At 34.8% G+C, this 14,675-nt stretch overlaps 1 protein-coding gene across 1 annotated transcript in view; it reads right to left on the minus strand.

Annotated features, from left to right (window-relative positions):
• Positions 1–14,675, minus strand: part of ADGRV1 (adhesion G protein-coupled receptor V1) — a 577,341-nt gene that overhangs the window by 384,211 nt on the left and 178,455 nt on the right. Inside the window, exons 43-50 of the mRNA XM_037012118.2 lie at positions 11,578–11,840; positions 9,388–9,563; positions 8,438–8,562; positions 5,165–5,322; positions 4,924–5,070; positions 4,491–4,598; positions 1,571–1,835; positions 132–254 (exon numbers count right to left, since the gene is read on the minus strand). Coding sequence (XP_036868013.2) covers positions 132–254; positions 1,571–1,835; positions 4,491–4,598; positions 4,924–5,070; positions 5,165–5,322; positions 8,438–8,562; positions 9,388–9,563; positions 11,578–11,840 — 1,365 coding nt within the window. The remainder of the gene's footprint in view (positions 1–131; positions 255–1,570; positions 1,836–4,490; positions 4,599–4,923; positions 5,071–5,164; positions 5,323–8,437; positions 8,563–9,387; positions 9,564–11,577; positions 11,841–14,675) is intronic.

The following is a 14,675-nucleotide window of genomic DNA, read 5'->3' on the forward strand; positions in this document are numbered from 1 at the left end:
TAAAGATTTTGACTTGACATCCTTATTAAAATACCCAGTGTCCAGCAATGTGAAACTACCACTAATGCAATAAGATTATTCTAGCTTTCCATGCTGCCTTTAGGATTAGTTAGTGGTTTAAAAATCATTACCAATTCCTGAGGATGATGTGAAGGAGTGGATTCTATGAACGGTAGCAAATCCCAGGGACTGAAAATATCTGAAAGAAGGCTGTCCTGTCTCCCAGATGAATATATCAGTTGAATTCTGATCTCCTATAATAATGGAATAAGAGTCAAATCTGAAGGTAAAAGCTACAGGAAAAAAATGACAAAGTCATGTTAACAAATTTAATTAAAAAGTAAATTTGGTAGGCCATTCCTCAGAATTCATTTAGTTTAACAAGACTACAGCTTCACAGGAAACACTTCAGAAAGTCTTCTTGCATTTCTATATGAAGTATATACATGGTTAGCCACTAGTCAGGATCTGGATACTACACCAAAAATAGTGACAAATGTTTTATTTTTTCAGGAATACTGCAATTTTATCTATGAAAGTTCCACTAAGCAGAAGAAAGCATATACTCATGTTCAGAGAACATTTTGAAACAGTCTTATCAAAAATTGCTAAGCACTGTTTATTACTACTATAAATTATCCATGTGGAATCTCAAGTATAAAAAGTTATATAAAAAGTAACCTCTTTAGGTGAGGCTCAGAACCTCACCCCCCCTGCTTTGAGAGAAATCTTCTGCATCCGTGGATGTCTTGCTGCCCTTGTCTAGCCTGGATTAATACTTAGTCCATAGGCACACACCTGATCATCTGATCATCTACATTTGCCTTCTTACAGCACTAAACTATGTTTTCTACCTTTATCTTGCATCTACCTACCACTTCAGCATTTTATTAAAAATAAAAATAATAATAATAATAGGAGAAATGTGGGATCAACATATAAATCAAGTACAAAAATCAAACGAATATTCATATTTGACCTGATTGTTTATAGGTCATATTGCATGATCAAAACCGAAAGTTTCTGTGATGAATGCCCTTGTACTGTTCACCATGTAAGAATTTATTCACTATGTAAGAATTCGTTCACCATCTAAGAACTTGTTCGTTATGCTTCAGAAGATTGGAGACTGACGAGAATTAGGCTTGAGATGGATTAATGATTGTACATTGAGCGTTGACCCCCCTATACTGAATTTTATTGTTGTTAACAACCATTTGATCAATAAATATGAGAGATGCCCTCTCAAAAAAAAAAAAAAAAAAAAGCTACCTGTTTGCATTTTGGATGTAAGATCTTCATACATTTTTTCCACTTTATTCACCCATCCCCAATTTTGTTTTAATATAACTTCAAGTAGTGTTCATAATCTAAAGATTATGCACATAACCCTTAAATTTCATTCCCCAAATTCATTTGTACTTCACAGTCAATACTTATTCATCAAGAAACATTCTAAGGATTAGCTAAACAATTATTACAAGAGTATTTTCATACAGAATATACTGTATGAATGCTAGATAATTCTGATAGTTATAATGTATTTATTACAAACACTAAATTTTCTCACCTAGAAAGATAGTTTTGGCAAAAATTAAGTAAATATCATCGCCTGAAGCCAAGGCCTCGACTTGCGTTGTCCCACTGATCAGCACTTCTTGAAAGTCAATAAATTCACTGCCAGACCACCTGAGTAAAAGGGCATTTGGCCTGGCATTCACCTGGGAAATGGCTAAGAACACAGAGCCTCCTCTGGCGAACAAGGCCGCACTCAGCACGCCTCGGACGGGGAGTGTCTGGTGCAACACAAAGCTTCCTCCACTCCATCTGAAGACCTGGAGGGAATGTTCAAATACAAAATCCTTCATGACTAGGCATTCAGCACTTGTGAAAATTAACCAGTATCATATGCTTACTCTCCTGGACCCTTTATTTAGTTAGGAGGATACTTTTCTAAATAAGAAAATAGAAAACTGATGTTCTCTGGCTTTTTTCCTTTTTTCTTTCTTTTTTTTTTTTTTTGTGTGTGTGTGCGTGTGTACATGAGCACACACACAGAACAAGTGAAAGAGAAGTTATTAGAAAATAAACCCACTTCAGATATATATCTGGGCAGGGGTCAGTGACAGCAAGAGAAAGGGATATCCAAACACAAGAGAGAATTAATTTAAATATGAAAAACTTAGAACTATACAAGAAACTTTCTGATTCTGTCATATCATTCTATACCCACTGCTCAAGCAACAGAATATAAAAAGAAACACCTAAACTGTTTAGTCCTAAAGATATCAATGCATACAAAGTTTTAGGGTGAATGTCCATATATTAAAATGAAACGCAAATCTCAAAGCTACCTGGTGTATTATACAATATGATCAATTTCAAAAGAATTGTATTTGTTCAGTCAACAATGGGGGACCTTATATGAGCCAAACATGATGGTAGGAGTGATGGACAGAGTGGCTTTCTCCCTTTATGGATATAACTATAGGAAAAGACAACAAAAACATCAATAATTAAACAAACCATGATTACTACATTGAGACAATTCCTGAAGATAACAAATGGAAGTGTGTGACAGAGAATTATGCATGTACTAGAGAAACAGGCCTCCATGGCAAAGTTTCTAAGGCAGAAAGTCTGTCATAAGCTGAATAAAGACTGGTCCAACAAGAAGGGAGTTGAAATTGCTGTGGAATAAAGACAGGTAGAACTGGAAAGATGAGAGCATAAGGTACCTTTCATTAGGGTGACCATAAAATTTATCACAGGGATCCTTTAGGGATCAAAGGGACAATATTAATAATAATATCAGGACAACAGGCATAATCTAGTACTATGCTGGGCAAATAAGGGTTTTAAGGTTATTCCACTTACAGTCCACATTAAATAACTTAGAATTTGTTCTAAGTATAACTGGAAATCATCGGATGGTTTTAAAATGAGGAATAACATGAGCAATTTAGTATTTTAGAAGATAACTCCAGCTTCCTGATGGAGAATGGACCTGGGGAAGTCAGAGCGGTAGCTCAGAGACCAGCAAGGAGGCTGACAGTGTGAGAGAGAAACGCAGCAGAGCTGGACTGGGGAGGGAGGAGCAGGGTCGGAAAAACATGTCTGTACTCAAAATATTATTGGGACATTATCACCAGAAACGTTTAGTAAGAGATTAGATGGGGGTGAATAAGAAGAGTAACATCCCAGAATTCTATTCTGAGCAACTGAATTCATGAGGTTGTTATTTCCCAAGAAAGCAAGCAAGTTTCATTGCAACAAGCTTCACAGAGAAAATCAGAGTTCAGTTTGGGATATGTTAACTCTTAGGTACCAGAAATATAGTTAAGTGAAGATGTCAATAGGCACTTAGATAGTTAAGCCTGGCATACAGAGAAAAGGCTACTGATAAATTTGGAAGACAGCCTATAGCTGATATTTAAAGTCATAGGACGGGTACTTAGAATGAGTAAAGAGAAAGAAAAGAGAAATTTGAGCTAAAACTGAACGATACTCTCCAAGATATTTAAGTTCAGAAAAGGGAGGAGGAACTGGCAATGGAGACTAAAAGGGATGGGCACAGAAAGATAAACAGGAAATCCATTTGATATCTTAGAAATCAAAATTTGAGATGGTTTAAATTTGAGGATCAAGTGACTGTCATATGCTAATGATGGCAGAAAAAAATCCACTGCATTTGCATCACAAGTGTGATCAGTGGCAATGAGCAGGTAAAGACAATGCAAGGTGTCTCACTATAAAGTGAAGAAAAGAAATGAAACCGGAAGGAGGAGATGAAATCAGGGTAGAAACTTCTTTGAAGCTCAGAGATCCTGCACTTATGTTGACTGTAATAATCCAACAGAGAGGGAAAGGCTAGTGATGCCAGACATAGAGAGAATAACCAACCCTTATGAAGGCAAGAGGAGCCGCGCTTTTACAGAGGGAACACCTCCTCCTTTGTAACAGGAGAGGGGACTGAGACTGGGTTCCAACAGGGTTTCTGAGTAATCTCCTTTCAGTAGCTTTCATTTCAGCAAAGTCATTAGCTGGAAGTGAGGAGGTGAGAAACAGGTGTGGAAGCCCAGTGAATGACAGTAATTATCAAATAAGCATTACTGGATTATGAGATGTAGATTACTAGGGAAATGTGGGATTTCTGGGGTGATGTTGAGGGCCCATTTGGCAATGTGAATCATGAACTTTCAGCGATACCATCTGTCCAGTTGTTATTTTTCTCCAAAATGTTTTCCAACTCAATTAGATTTTAATTAAATGCTGATGCTTATTACATTTGCTCTAGCTCTTGAAGACACTATAATATTCATAACTCCATTGTTTAAAAATTAACTGCAACTAATCAATACCTATATTCTACTTCACTATTCTCCCACAATCAAATTATGGGATTTTTTAATAATACTCTTAGAGACTGTATCTCTGATGAGGTTCAGTTATACTATAGAAAAGAAAAATTCATTTTAAAAGAGTCAAACCTGGGTCAATTCAGAATCATCTCTCTGACTTGCAACAATTAAATAATGTTCATTTTCTGAAGTAAAGTATCTTACTTGAGAACTTTCAGAAATAATGATTGTTTGTACCTGCAAGGAAGACAGAATAGCGGAAATAAAAATTTAAAGGAGAATTTAACTAGAAAAGCCTCTGAATACAGTAATAGTATGATTTAGTATTTAAAGTTCAAAACTGGAAAAATCGTTCTGATCCCTAGGTATGAATACCTAGGTGTCATTTCAAGACTGACAAATTATCCTTGGATTAAGACCCTTACTAAAATGCGTATGACTTGCAAAAAGCCCATTTTAACATAACATAAAACATATATTATCTTCCATTTATATCACTCTTACAAATCTGATTTTTCTTTTAAATAAGCAATATACAAAAAAAAAAAAAGGTTTTTTTTACCAGGAATAATTTGAAGCCAGATGTGAATGTATACACACTGTTAACAGAAGACTTTTCTTCATTTCTTCCTTGATGAGTAATCACAAAATAGGGGGAAAGACCAATATTAAAGGCCTCACAAGTTTTAGGATTCTGTATATTTAAATCCTAGGAAATAATGAAAAAAAAAACAGTAATTTATGAGTCCTCCAAAATTTACATGTACATTTTATTCGTGCACTGTAAAATAAGTGACATTTACCTCGAGTGGAATGAAAATCCCTTGCCACCGATAAAGAGTAGAAGACAGTTTTCTTAACATTACACCATATACTGAATCTTCCAAAGTAAAGAAACACCAACCAGAAGGAGATGCATCCAAAAAACTTTGAAAAATGGAAAACACAACATCCACTCCCCCTGAAAAACATAAATCAAGATTTGCTAGTGTATAAGCCCTTCTAAACTTCATCTATTCTGAGTTTATTGTTAAAACACCGAGATGAGTGAATTTGTTACCAGAAAGAAAAATCATTCCATGATGGGTGTGTGGAAGAGGGAACAGATGAGCCAGAGAACTTAAAACTAAGATAACTTTTTTTAAAAGAACAAAATTTGTTGAAATTCTCCTCTTAACACACAGACTTTTCCAAAGTGTATTCATAACACTAAATGCATATTTTAAAGGAAAATATGTCCAATGTGATCTTTATCAACTTTCATAAAGATGATGAAAACATAACTGAGATATTTTTAAATACACAGATTTATAGAAACATGCTAAATATTAGGTTTCAAAAACTGACACTATTCATTTGAAACATACCCCTCCAATGCTTTCTCAGTTTATGTGTTATATATTTTAAGAATGCCACAGCAGATTCACCTACTTCAAATGCCTGTCAAGCTTTCATCAACATGCTGCAACAGGTACCTGTCCTAAAATTCTGTACTACAATTAAACGAAGACACAAACAAAAATATCCCTAGCTAATGAAGAATAAATTTTTTTATTATCATGCATTTGCCTAAAGAAAGTATTTCCTTTTTAAATTTTAGTCAATGGTGGGAACATGGTACAACATGAACAAATAAACATCCAGGTTGAAATCTAGGCTTCTTCAGGTGGAGAAAGACAAATGCCAAATGATTTCCCTCATTTGTGGAGTATAACAATGAGGCAAAACTGAAGGAACAAAATGGTAGCAGACTCAGAGACTCCAAGAATGAACTAGTGGTTACCAAAGGGGAGGGGTGGGGGTAGGGGGCCGGTACGGAGGGAGGGAGAAGGGGACTGAGGGGTATTATGTTTAGTACACATGGTGTGGGGGGTCACGGGGAGAACAGTGTATCACAGAGAAGGGACATAGTGGATCTCTGGCAACTTGCTGCACTGATGGACAGTGACTGCACTGGGGTATTGGTGGGGACTTGATACTAGGGGTAAATGTAGTAACCACATTGTTTTTTCACATGAAACCTTCATAAGAGTGTATATCAATCACACCTTAATAAAAATTTTTAAAAAAAGAAATCTAGGCTTCTTGTATTTCACTGATCATTTTTACATTACCAGTTCAAGAAGTCGTAGTGTCAATGCCTTATATGTATTATCCATTAGTGATTTCCTTTCCTAGAAACCCAGTATTTTAAATCCCTATTTTGCCACCTTTTAAAGGTATGCTACAGCTTTTGCATTAAGAATCTGAATGTTTTACATTAAGGTCCTGACCATAAGGCCAAATTCTTCCCTAATACAGAAAGATGGTGAATGAAAAATAAGCAATGCTGACATTTAAGAATCTCTAACATACACTTTTTCACAGGTACTTACAAAACATACATGCAAGGCCCAAACAATAATGAGAATTAGAAACCATCTGAATTAGAAACTGTCATCTTTTTTATATCCTATCTATTCCTGCCTTCTAGGCAATCGTACCACTATTAATCATCCCATCTCTCTTCTAAATATTCTGTCTTTCTCTACCAGTAAGGTCTTTTCCATCAGAGTGTAGACATGCTCCTCTCCAAACTAAACAAATAAACAAAAAAACAACCCTGAATCCTATACATCACTACCTTCATTAGGTACTACCTCCTCAGCTAAATCTCTTGAACTGGCTGCATATATTTGAGGTCTCCATTCCTTCACCTCCATTCAAAAATGTTATTCAGTTCCCATCTCTCTCTACAAACAGCTCTTGCTATTTTATGTCTTCTATATTGCTAACTACAATGGGTATTTTTGCATCTCATCTTACTGAAATTCTAACCAGGAATTGACAGTTCACCACTCCCTCCTTCCTAAAATTCTCCTCTGTTTCTATCTGTAATCCCATATTTCCTGGGGTTTCTCACCAGATCTTCTAAGTGTGCTTTGCTATGTCATTCTCCTGTCCTAGAAATTCAAAGGGAGACTTAGTGCTCAGTCTGGATCCTCTTTCCTTTTCTATCTACAGTCTCTCATCCCAAATTTTCACACCAATTTCCATGACTTTAAATACCATACACAGCTAAAGTTCTCAAACTTAACTCCGCAGAACACACCTTCCTTTGAGTGTATATACATGTCTTCTCAAAAGTAACTCAAATTCAAAATGAGTTAAATGTCATGTATTTTACTCCCCTCACCAAAATACACCCAGTCCTTATGCAGGAATCCTGTTCTTAATGACATGACTCTCCATCCACCTGCAGAAGCTGGGAATCTAGGAGTCATCTCTGGTACCTCCTTCATATCCAACCCATCACCTAATCCAAGCTACCATCACCTATTACCTATATTACCTTTTTGTTTGTCTTCTTTCACCCTCTCTTTTCTTCTCTGCCAATCCATTCTTTACATGGCACTGAGAATGTATCTTCGAAAGGCACACATGATTATACCACCCCACATACACACATGGTAGTCCTCCCCAGTGCCAAAGCCACACAGACTTTCCATTAACCTGACAAAAAAGACTGCAGTATATATGTAACACAGTCTTCGGTTCTTGAATATCTGTTCTTATATGCAGCTCTCCAAATGTATTGCCCTCCCTTATTTCTAAACCCAATTGTCCACTTTTCTTCATTTCTTCACTTACATGCTTTTTAATGCAACCAGACTTTTGTCTCAGTAACTCCCCACATTATCCTCCATGTTCCTCCAACTTAGGACTTTGCATAATCAAGCCCTACTCATCATTCAGTCTTAGTTCAAACACTAATAGCCCTTTGACACATTCCCTTATGTTTTCATAACACTTAGAACTCCCCCTTTAAAACATTTTTATAGTTTAAAATATTCACTGATTTTTGTTTATTTGATTTATTTCTGTCTCTCCCTAAATTCTAAGCTCCATTAGTTCAGTATCATGGCTGGTACATGATAGGCTCTCAATAAATATTTCTGGGTGCAATAAACAAATTAGGTATCTTTTCTCCACTTTCAGTAGATCCATAAGACACAATTTATGGAGAAAAATGTAAATCTCATGCATACAATTTTTGTTGGTTATACAATTTTATTCTTATAAGCAACTACACATACTCATGCCAAAAGCTGTTTCAGATATTGTCTCCCACTCCACACTGACAGCTAAATCAATGCCATTAGTACGTGACACCTTTAAATAAACAGTGCTGTTGGCTTCTTCAATGTCTACAGAGGTGGCTCTAAAAAAAAAACAAATGGATTGCAGAGAGCAGAAAAAGAACATAATATCTGCATATTAAATATATATATCACATTGCTAGCATATATTTAATACACTTTAAATTTACACCAGACAAGATAAGATCCATCTGCAAATTTTATACAGCAAGAAGACTAGATTCTACTTCAAAAATATTCAATTATCAAGATTTTTTAAAGTGCTACAATCTGATACTGAGAGTTAGTTAACTTCAGTAACTTCATAGTACATAGTCTACAAAACAATAAAGCTTTGTCATTCCTAAGTTTCACATGAACTAAAAATATTTTATGAAAAAAAATGAATCAGGAAATTCTTAACATATTAATAAAAGTATATCAACAAAGAGGTTATTTATTAATTTAGGTTTATCAGATTAAAAAACTAGAAATATCAGAGTATTTGTAAGATTTAAAAAATATTCATCAGCATACAAATTTTAAAACTACAGTCACATTAATAAAAGTTTGAAAAATCATTCGACTTGAGCAGCTAAATACAATTTATACTATTTCTCCCTTTTTATTATTATTGAAAATACAAAATAGCACAAGCCTTTACCTTAAACTGTGAATTCTGAGAAAATAAGAATTCTATTAACACCATTTTATATATATGTAGGACATGATGAGGCTTTTGATACTCCTTGTTACATTAGAGGGCATGTGGACTCTCTGAATCTGTCACAGCTCATTGTAAAAGTTGCCTTTAAGATAGTAATAGACCAATTTCCTTCTGCATTTTATGTCAAAAGATATTTCTTACATAGCTTCAGGAGTGACAATTTCCTTATAAAGAACTATACCTATTTGCGACTGTAGAAATACTGAATAGCCCCAGAGGGGCCTGGTTTTGCAAAACTGTTATCAGGGTTTGAACACGTGCCCCTAGTCTAGCACCTCCAGTTGGATTAAACAAGGTGCAAACAAAATGCTCATCCATTTCTGGTTCTGTGTCCAATATGGCAGATATGTGTAGGGTCTGAAAACAAAATCAGAAGATACAGTTACTAGACTATAGTATTTCTGCAACACACACACAGAGACATTTACTAGACATTTTTTACAACAAAATAATACATTTTAGAAAAGATCACTTCTTTTTTATTTTATTACTGATCCTTATAATGCAATCATTACAACTATTTGTTTCAAGATACTATTTTTAAGATTTTTAACATTGTGCTATATTGCACTGAAGTGTATACAAATAAATGTTTATGACATTTAAGATTAACGTTGAGATTAAAAAATTAAATTTAGGTCTCATGTTTGCTAGCTCATTATCCGTCCCTAGCTACATAACTGCATTAGTCTCACTCTAGGATTCACTATTAAAAAGCAGTTTAGCCAGAGCAGTCACAAACCAGAAACAATCCTCCTGTTTATCAACAGAATGGATAAACAAAAAGTGGTCTACTGAATGAAATGCTATTTCGCAATAAAAAAGAACCAACTACTGATGTGTCAACCATAAAAACATCAAAAATTATGTTGCACAGAAGAAGCCAGACACGAAAGAGTATACACTAGTATGACTCTATTTATACAAAGCTCAAGAATCAGCAAAATGAGACTGTGATGATAGAAATAGGCAAGTGGTTTCTTCTGGGGAGGGCAAGGGACAAGGAGGAAACTCCTAGATGATAGTAATGTTCAGTATACTAACCAAGTGGTATTATGAGTATATACAGAGTTTTAAAGTCATTGAGCCTTAAAATTTTTAAGGTTTTTGTATTTTACTGTTTATACTTCAAATAAAAATATATGGTGAAAAAATTATATGGGTGAAAGAAAAATCTATGTAATCCAACTTGCTCTAACATTTAATTTGCCTAATGAGCAGGAAGTCCTTTAAATAACACTTTGAAAAAGACTTTTAAGGAAAAAAAATCACAGTAACAATATAATTAAAAATATACAAAATATTAAAGTAAAATTTAAAACATTTTTAAAAGAAAGAAAAAGCATATGAATGTAAAGCAATGGCAAATCATAAAAAACTGCAAATCTGATATGCCTCTGTCAAGACGGGTCCCTGAACAAATCAATTAAAGGTTCTAAGAATATAAAAAAATAGACTTGGAAATGAATATGAATCCAAAAATGTTCAAGATTTTTAACATTGTGCTATATTGCACTGAAGTGTATACAAATAAATGTTTATGACATTTAAGATTAACGTTGAGATTAAAAAATTAAATTTAGGTCTCATGTTTGCTAGCTCATTATTATTGCTAGCTCATAATAATAACTTCATTATTGTTGAAGTTTAAACAAACTGATCATAAATAAAATTACCTAATTACTGAATGTACTATTTTTAGATGAAGTGGTTTTAAATATATTATTTTAGAATTTAATGTTTTATGAAACTAGCTTGAAGAATGTCTTAAGCTAATGCAATTAGTTATTTTAACCTGTTTTAAAAATAAAGTTTAGTAACAGGAACAGAAAATTATTAATATATGAAAAAAGAAGTTCTGAAGGTAAACTGCAAGTTTGGATTACATTTGTAACTAATCCCAAATCTAGCATTTTTTTCTCCAATAAGCCATTGGATACTTGTAGAAAATACCTTACTTACGATACTTGCCTCTCAAACAAGCAGTCTGAAGTAAGCAGTTACACTTTGTTTAACGAAAATGTAGGGAAGAAGGAATGATTGGCTAGGACTTAATGGCTGCAATGAATGCGTGGAATCTCTTTTATGTTTCATAGACAATATAAAATGCAGTATGCATTTAAATATACTTGACACAGCAATATGTGTATTTTCTTTATTATTTGTACATTCCACTACCCTACTATGAGCAAATTTCTCCAGGTGCACTCCATACAGACTATACAGCATTATTATAGCACATTCACATGTACACTAATCATCTTTACCTGTCACCTAAGCTGGGAGTGCGTTTCCTTCTTTTTAGGCAATTCCTTCCAGAGAAAATAATTTTGTAAATATTATTCATTCTCATTAAAGGTTCATACTGTACCTTGAAGCGAATACCTTCTGCTAAAACAATATAGCCTTTGGAAGGAGACAGATCTTTAGACTCCAGAGAAGAATTTACTTCTGTCACAATAAACTGAACTGTCACAGTTCCAAACAGTCCTTGTGCAGGTTCCCGAACAATGTGCAGTACTGCAACGCTCTCCTCTACATAGAGAGCTGTGGGTTCTGTCAGGAGGAAGTGCTCACTGTTGTTAAATGACAGAACTCCAGGGCCATCATCATTACCAAGGACAGTAATTGAGGCTGTCAAAATAAAATTAAAGCAATAAATGGAAACAGAATGGGTTATAAGTACTGGAAAGTATGTAGATGTCTCACCCATAAGCTAGGCTAACTCCTTTCTAGGTCACCTTAAAAACAAGGGAAATTTTGAAAGGCATCCAGTAAAATTCCATATTTACTCATGATATAAAAATATTCAGTAACCTTGGAAGATAAGACAGCTTTCTCAACCTGATGAAGTGATATATCTCAGATGCCAATAACAAATAGAAAAATAAATGCTGAAACGTAAGAAGGGTTGTCACTAAAAACAGAAACAAGACAATGATGCCTGTCATCACCGCTACTATTCAGTATCGTCCTGGAGCTGTCAGCCAGGTAACAGGTGAAAAGTAATGGAAAGGAAGGGTCAGAACTGTCACTATTTTCTAGATGATAACTGACTTCTTAGAAAATGCAAAAAAAAACAATTATTACAACTATTATAAGAGTCCAAGCTATCAGCTGAGTACAAGTAACCTTCACAAATCCAGAGCCTTCTATTTTTTTGCTACCACTAATGTTAATAACAATGAAACAACTAATGCTACTGAGAATTGCTTAACCTATATTAACTTAGTTTATTCTTACAATAACCCCATGAGGTTGATTCTATTAGTATTCTCATTTTACAGAACCACTGAATGAAGCACAGATGGGCAATCTATGGAAACTCGCAAGCTAGAAAGTGGCAGGACTGGTGCTCACAGCTAGGAAGTCAGTTTCAGAGCAAGCGTTCTAAAGGTTATTATGGTGTCTCTATTCATTAGCTGTAACTATTTTAAAAGCATAACAAAGAGGTAACCTCATTCATATTCAAGCAATACTTAGGGGTCAAGGTAAAAATAAGTCAGACCTATATGAAAAATGACAAAATGTTAATGTGGACAGAGGCAGATGCTGTCAGCGCCTCGGCCATACCCGTTTGGCCCACTCGAGTCACCTTCAGCAGCTCCCTGGGCCCTTGGTCTCTCTCTGAAGAACATCAGCTCATGCAAGAAACAGGCCAGAACTGCTAGAGACTTAACACCCAAGAGCAATCCTCAAGGAGGCCTACAAGTTGGTGAATGAATACCCCAACTTCCTTCCTCCTCAGAAGGACAGCCCTGAGCTTTGTCTAAGAAGGACCCCAGCAGGACTATTCATGACACACCTATCAGCTTTCCTCTCCCTGTGCCTCGCTTCATTTCTCACTATGCCTCCAGAGGTGACTGCCCAAAATAAATTAGTCCCATCCAAATCCTTGTCTCAGGGTTTACTTTTGAGGGAACACAAACTAAAGCAATGATATGAAAGAAGACCTAAACGAATGGAGTGGCATATTGCTAAATGGAAAAACACTATTATAATGATGTTGAGTCCACCCAAATTGCTCTAAAATTTCAATTCAGCCCCATTCAGAAGTTGTTTGTGGAGCTCAATTTGTCAATTCTAAAATTTACATGGAAGAGACCATTTGAAAGAAGAGCTGAGATGATTTAGAGAAAGAAAAATAAAGAAGTATTTGGTCTAAAAAATAACAATATGTATTTTAAATCTATGGTAAATATAAATAAAACAGTATGAACATATAACAGGCAAACAGAACAAAATATTCTCCAGGAAACACAGACAGATAATACATAAAAATAAATTTCACATTGAAAGACAATGGCAAATAGATGCCTCATGCTCTGTATTGTATTAGGGTACTCATTATACATTTTAGGAGAAAAATGAAATTATATCCTTGCCTCACTTGCTACCAGTGAATAAGTTCATGGTATGTGAAATTATTAAATGCAAATCAAAACTATGAAAGTATAAGAAAAATACAGTAAAATATTTCACAGCTTTGGAATACAAAAGATTCAAATAAAGAGGATTTTAAAACCTATCATAAAATACATGATGTTTTAAATACTCTAAAAATTTTGTAAGAAAAGAGACCACGACATACTTAGAAGATAAATGATGGACTGAAAGAAACTACAAAATACTTAAATAAACAAAGGATTGACATAGGAATAAACTATTCCTATACACCAATAAAAAGCACAAACCACACAAAAGCACATTAAGAGATACAAAAAGCTACTCACAGAAAGAAAAAAAAATACTAGTGCCAGAAACAAGTAACTAGTGTCAAACTCACTAATGAACAAGGAAATGAAAAAAATGTACAATACAACCACATTTTTTTATTAAGGTATCACTGATATGCAATCTTATGAAGGTTTCACATGAGCAACATTGTGGTTACAACATTCACCCATATTATCAAGTTCCCCCCAATAACTCATTGCAGTCACCATCCATCAGCATAGTAAAATGCTATAGTCACTAACTGTCTTCTCCAAGCTATACTGCCTTCCCCATGAACCACCTACATTGTGTGTGTTAATCATAATGCCCCTTAATCCCTCCTCCCTCTCTCCCCACCATCTTCCCTTTGGTTAACTACTAGTCCTTTCTTGAACTCTGTGAGTCTGCTGCTGTTTTTTTCCTTCAATTTTGCTTCATTGTTATATTCCACAAATGAGTAAAATCATTTAGTACTTCTCTTTCTCCACCTGGCTTATTTCACTGAGCATAATACCCTCTAGATCCATCTATGTTGTTCCAAAAGGTAGGATTTCTTTTCTTCTTATGGCTGAGTAATATTCCATTGTGTATATGTACCACATCTTCTTTATCCATTCACCTACTGATGGATGCTTAGATTGCTTCCACATCTTGGCTATTGTAAATAGTGCTGCAATAAACACAGGGGTGCATATATCTTTTTGAATCAGGGATCTTGTTTTCTTCTGGTAAATTCCTAGGAGTGGAATTCCT

Source organism: Manis javanica, chromosome 1, assembly GCF_040802235.1.
Source record: "Manis javanica isolate MJ-LG chromosome 1, MJ_LKY, whole genome shotgun sequence".
In the NCBI taxonomy this organism is placed as follows: domain Eukaryota; kingdom Metazoa; phylum Chordata; class Mammalia; order Pholidota; family Manidae; genus Manis; species Manis javanica.